The sequence below is a fragment of the Mytilus edulis genome, chromosome 6, assembly GCF_963676685.1.
Source record: "Mytilus edulis chromosome 6, xbMytEdul2.2, whole genome shotgun sequence".
NCBI lineage: Eukaryota > Metazoa > Mollusca > Bivalvia > Mytilida > Mytilidae > Mytilus > Mytilus edulis.
The window spans coordinates 33,605,189-33,611,188 of NC_092349.1; the positions used below are offsets into that span (position 1 = coordinate 33,605,189).

Below are 6,000 nucleotides of genomic sequence, written 5' to 3' on the forward strand. Positions count from 1 at the left end.
AGAGAAAGATCAAGATTTAAAATTACCCAAGAAGTCATTGCCCCATTTCTTTTATTTGATATTTATACCCGGCCCATTGGACCTATATGTCACTTTAGCAATATCATATCATATTCGAAAAGCGTAAAAGTTTACAAATAAAAATACATTATATGAATGAATGCTGAATTTACAAGTAAAGTGCTCTAAACAATAGTTCAAATATGACTTTATTTTTTTATTTCATATATCGTATTATTTTAGAAAGAAAGGGTTCTACAGTGATGATAAGTTCTTTCATTTCATATCCAAATGACTTATCGACAAATTTTCAGCTATGCGCTGGAACTAATTTGTCTAAAAGAGGGTCGAAAGATACCAGAGGGACATACATACTAAATATACACAACTTTCCTGATTTTTCTTTTAGACCAGGTATGAATTAGTTGTTCGATAAAGTTTTATAAAATTTATAAAGCATATTGCAAACCTGCCTCTTTAATAAAGTCCTTACCTCATGTATAAATGTTAATTGAAAGATTTCATTAGCATTGCATGCAATTTTCTACTGGAATTCAAGATGTTTAGTTATCAAAGGTACCAGGATTAAAGTTTAATACGTCAGATTCGCATTTTGTCTACATCAGACTTATCAGTGACGCTCAGATCAAAATAGTTATAAAATTAAGCAAAAAAAGTACAAAGTTGAAGAGCGTCGAGGACCTAAAATTCCAAAAAGTTGTGCCAAATACACCTAATGTAATCTATGCATAGTATGAGAAATTAATAATTTAGAACGTAGTACAACACATGCTGCAGGAAACTGAAGTGTTTTATTTAAATACAACCTGCCTAATGTTTTTGCAAACATTTGTTGTTATTACATGATAGATCTGATACCTATTATGCTTAATGTACAAATTGACTGTTCAATTCAATTCAATGGACAAACCCATATTTACTGAAAATATGTATTAGAATATTGGCCAGTACCATATACACCAAACAGTTTCTGTGATATTTATTGAACACTTAAAACTGTAAAGATACTGCATATATATTGATCTTGATTTTTTCTGTATCATTTGCAATAATAACGACAAGAATGATTAACAAATGAATTGATAAGGAAGAAAACACGAACATTTAAAGGGAAAAAAATGAATTCCGAGAACATATCAAGATTAAGCATTAAACGTTTTTCTTTTGAATAAACCGGTAAAAAGATTAGTACCGTATGTGTTTTAGTTTACGTCATTAGTACTTAATCGTATCCTGAATCACTCGAAACCTTTAAACACATTATTCCACATCATAATTGAAATTATTTCCCTATCGACTCAATATGTAGCTGTGAAGTGACATATTTTGAATGGCATGTGCAGTCACATGTGCCTTCCGGAGAGGCAATGTGTCCTTAATATCACATTTATTTAGCTCCGCCGAATGTTGCAAGAGTTCTCTAACAACATCATCATGTCCTTATTGACTTGCTAGAAAAAGCAAAGTACATCCATCATTATCAAAGAGGTCAGTGTGAACATCATTAAACTTAAGGAGTACTTTTACAACCTCAACTTTATTTTTGTAACTTGCTATCTGTAGCGGTGGTGTGCTATCCTTACAACATTTATTGAAATCTGCCTTATGATGAAGAAGTTCTCTCACAACATTAACATGGCCTTGATGACTTGCTATCCACAGAGGTGATACACAGCTATCATCACAGCTATTTACAGCTACTGAATGTTGTAACAATTCTTTAACAACGGGTACATGTCCTGCTTGACTTGCTATCCATAGAGGTGACACGCCTCTATCATTACATTTGTTGATTTCAATAGAATGTTGTTACAATTCTTTAACAATATTAACATGTCCTCTATCACTGGCTATCCACAGAGGTGACACATCTTTATCGTTACACTTATTTACGTCTGCCGAATGTAGTAACAGTTCTACTACAACGAGTACATGTTCTGCCTGACTTGCAATCCACAGAGGTGACACGCCTCAATCATCACATTTGTTGACTTCGATATTTTTCAACAACATTAACATGTCCTCGCTCACTCGCTATCCACAGAGGTGACATATCTTAACCGTTACACTTGTTTACGTCTGCCGAATGAAGTAACAGTTCTACTATAACAAGTACATGTCCTGCCTGAATTGCAATGCACAGAGATGACACGCCCCAATCATCACATTTGTTGACTTCAATTGAATATTGTAACTCTAGTTCTGTAACACGCTTAACATGTCCCAGCTCACCGGCTATCCACAGTGGTGACAAATCTTTATCGTTACACTTGTTTACGTCTGCTGAGTGTAATTAGTAGGTCTTTACTATCATTCACATGTTCTTGCTGATTTAGTATCCATAGCGGTGATATGTCCTTGTCAGTATATTTGTGTGCTTCAGCCGAAAGGTTTAAAATATTATTTACTTTTGCTGAATTTCGTGTAAATTGTTTGACATCTTTACCATACCCTTTCCGTAGAGACGATGTGTCCTCAGTATCACATTTATTCACTATGGATCTGCAGGATCCGGAGGAATGATGTAATAGTTTCTTAATAACAATAACATGTCCCTGATAACTAGCCAAATAAAGTGAGGAACGTCCACTATTATCAGAGAGATAATATCAACATCAACACACGAAAGAAGAACATTGACAACTTCAATCTGTAGAGGTGAAATACCAGCATCACAACATTTATTGAGGTCGGATGAATGCTTTAATAGGGTTTTGACAACATCATCATGTCCTTGGTGACTTGCTGTCCACAAAGGTGACACACCTTTATCATAATGTTTATTTACTTCTGCTGAATGTTGTAGTAGTTCATTCACAATATTGAGATTTTCTTCCTGACTTGCTATCCACAAAGGTGAAATACCTTTGTCTTTACAGTTATTTACTTTTGCATAGTCACTTAACAGTTCTTTAACAACATGAAAATGTCCTTCCTGACTTGCCAAATATAATGGGGATCCTGTTTTAACACCCACGAGATCAAAATCAACATCATCACATTGCAGCAGTACACTTTCAATATCAATTCTGTTTTTATAGCAAGATATCTGCATATGGGATATTTAATCTTTCACACTTGTATTAACCTCTGCTGAATGCTGTTATAGTTCTTTGACAATATTCACACGTCCTTCCTGACTCGCTTTCCACAGAGATGACACACCGTTATTTTTACAGTTTTTCGAATCTGCTGAGTTTTGCAACAATTCTGTAACCTCATCTTCATGTCCGTTATTGCTTGCTCTCCATAAAGGGATGCACCTTTATTACTACAGATACTTATCTCTGCCGTTTGTTGTAACAATTCCTGAACAACACCAATATGTCCTTGCTGACATGCCAAATAAAGCGAGGAACGTCCTTCCTTATCACTAAGATCAATAATGATATCTTGACATAGAAAAAGTAGTTTAACAACCTTAATCATATTATTATAACTAGCAATCTGAAGCGGTGAGATGCCATCATCACAACATTTGTTGACCTGTGCAAAATGACGTAGGAGTTCTGTCACGGTATTAAAATGTCCTTGGCGGCTAGCTATCCACAAAGGCGACATACCTTTATTGCTACATAAATTAACGTTTGCTGAATGCTGTAATAATTCTTTAACTACACGAACGTTTCCTTCTTGACTTGCTATCCACAGAGATGAAAGACCCTTTTTTTACATGTATTTACCTTTGCAAAATGTTGTAACAGTATTTTAACATCAAAGTGACCTTCCTGACTTGCCAAATATAAGGAGGATCCTCCATTATCGTCACAAAGATTTACATCAACATCAACGCATTGCAGAAGTACACATACAACGTCAATATTGTTTTTATAACAAGCAATCTGTAGTGGTGAGAATCCGTCTTTTACATATTGATATACCTTTGTTGAATGTTGTAGTAGTTCTTTGACAGTATCAGCATGTCCTTCCTGACTCGCTATCCACAGAGGGGTTGCACCTTTATTGTTACAGATATTGAATTCTGTTGAACATGTTGAATTATGAAATAGTTCTTTAACACCATTAACATGTCCTTGGTAACTTGCTATCCACAGAAGTGACATGCCATTATATTTATATCTTTTTATATCTGCTGAGTATTGTGACAATTCTGTAGAAGTGTGGTGTCTTCTTTTCTACATTTATTGATATGTATTGCATGTCTTTTATGACATTGCATTTTGACAAACCACTTCGTTGTCGATACCGATTGTTGCATCTCTTGACTCTGACTGCTGTAACAATTCTTTAACAACATTTACCTGTCCTTGTTGGTTTGCCAATAACAAATGGAAATAACCGTCTTTTCCTAAATAGTTTATGTCACTGTTCTTACTAATTATCCATTTAACGATGTCAACAGAACCCATAAAACAACTGCTTCGAAGAGCTCTATGTTCATTTTTGATATCTTTCTTACAGGCAAGTTTAATTTGCTTTGACCAATCAAGTTTGTTTAAATTATTTATAAACCTTTCTGTAAATGCAGGATAACTCATGTTTCTGTTTAAAAATGTATTGTCTACGAAACCATTCCACAGTCTTTCAGAAGCATATCTATCGACATGTGCATCGGGTATTGGGATGGCGAACCCTATATCTTCGTCCATGTTGGTTGCGCTCCTCCATGGAAATCTTTCTCGTATGAAGCTTGTTGTTGCATTATCAATGAAGATCTGCAGCATCCTTTCACCGAAGTACTTAGCCACAAAATCAAGCAACTTATCATGGATAACTTTGTATACACTATCTTCAATGACTAAATATGTACCTTCAAGTGCTCTAAGTGATTCCTTTAAGATATTAACATCTGTTTCTTGTTTCAGTCCACATTCTCGCAATACATCTCCTATTCCTACCTCTATCTCCATATCGTTTTTGGACAAATCTTGTACTGTTATTGCGTTGTTTAACAACCCACAAAGAGCCAAACTACAATATTCATCTTACCGTTATCTATATTTGTATACATCCTATCAAGTTCATCTTTGAAAATATCAAACGGATTTCTACTAAAAGAGCTTATGCTTACATGCTTCTGAGGGTTCTGTTTATAATATAAACCTCTTAAAAATGGTAAAACTTGTATCTTTCTGACAACTCATTGTCTTTGTCAGAATTTTGCTTAAAGTAAACTTGAACTAAATCAAACTTTTCAGTAGCATTAAGTCAATCAAGGCAAAACCTATTTAGAATGGAAATGCTGTTACAATTTTCATCTTTAAAAATTTCAAGTTTACATGAACACACAATTTTACAACATTTATCTTTAAGCATATACGTGATGTGACCAAGCCACTGTTCCCAGTCGTTTATCATCTGTTGATCAATCGTATACCGCCCATAAACGTCATCAAAACAAATAATGTTTTTCTGTCCTGTTTATACCATTGTCTTATATTTACAGGATGACTGCAGGGAATTATTATATACCCCTTTTTAATCAATTTTAGTGCAACATGTCTTAAAAGAAAAAAAATTCCTGAGCCAGAAGTTCCTACGATTGCTACATAACTTTCGAATAGAACGTTTTGGATTACTTGTTTCTCTGCCTCTGTACAAACAAATTGTATTTAAATAGCGCATCCGAGCTCACCCATGAGCATGAAGCTATGATGGGTCTTCAATGTAGCGAGAAACTCATGCGTATACATACATGCATTACTGTATGCACATGCTTGGACATATATTTTATTGAAAATTATATACTAGACAATGCCAATCCAATCTTTCTTTCTTGTTGAAGAGGGGGAGGGGAGAGTGTCAGGATTTTTTTAAAACAAAACATTTGTTGGTTTCTTTTCAACATAAGACAAAAATGCGAAATTCAGTTTTAAAAACATATCTTGTAAGAAAAAAAAGGTTGTTGTTGAATAAATTCACAAAAGGGACAGCTGAAATATAAAAAAAAAAAATGCAAGAAATTGTAATGCGAAAATTGTATTATGAAGACATGCATATCTGTACTACTTGCCACTT

At 34.3% G+C, this 6,000-nt stretch overlaps 2 protein-coding genes across 2 annotated transcripts; both read right to left on the reverse strand.

Moving 5' to 3' along the window:
- Positions 1–2,515: 2,515 nt before the first annotated feature.
- Positions 2,516–3,076, reverse strand: LOC139526360 (ankyrin repeat domain-containing protein 29-like). The gene has a single exon (XM_071321497.1). It carries the CDS (start codon positions 3,074–3,076, stop codon positions 2,516–2,518), a length of 561 nt encoding a protein of 186 aa, XP_071177598.1.
- A 586-nt stretch (positions 3,077–3,662) lies between these two features.
- On the reverse strand, positions 3,663–4,085 carry LOC139526361 (ankyrin repeat domain-containing protein 29-like). Its single transcript, XM_071321498.1, has one exon. The coding sequence runs from the start codon at positions 4,083–4,085 to the stop codon at positions 3,663–3,665; it is 423 nt and encodes a 140-aa protein (XP_071177599.1).
- Positions 4,086–6,000: the final 1,915 nt, after the last annotated feature.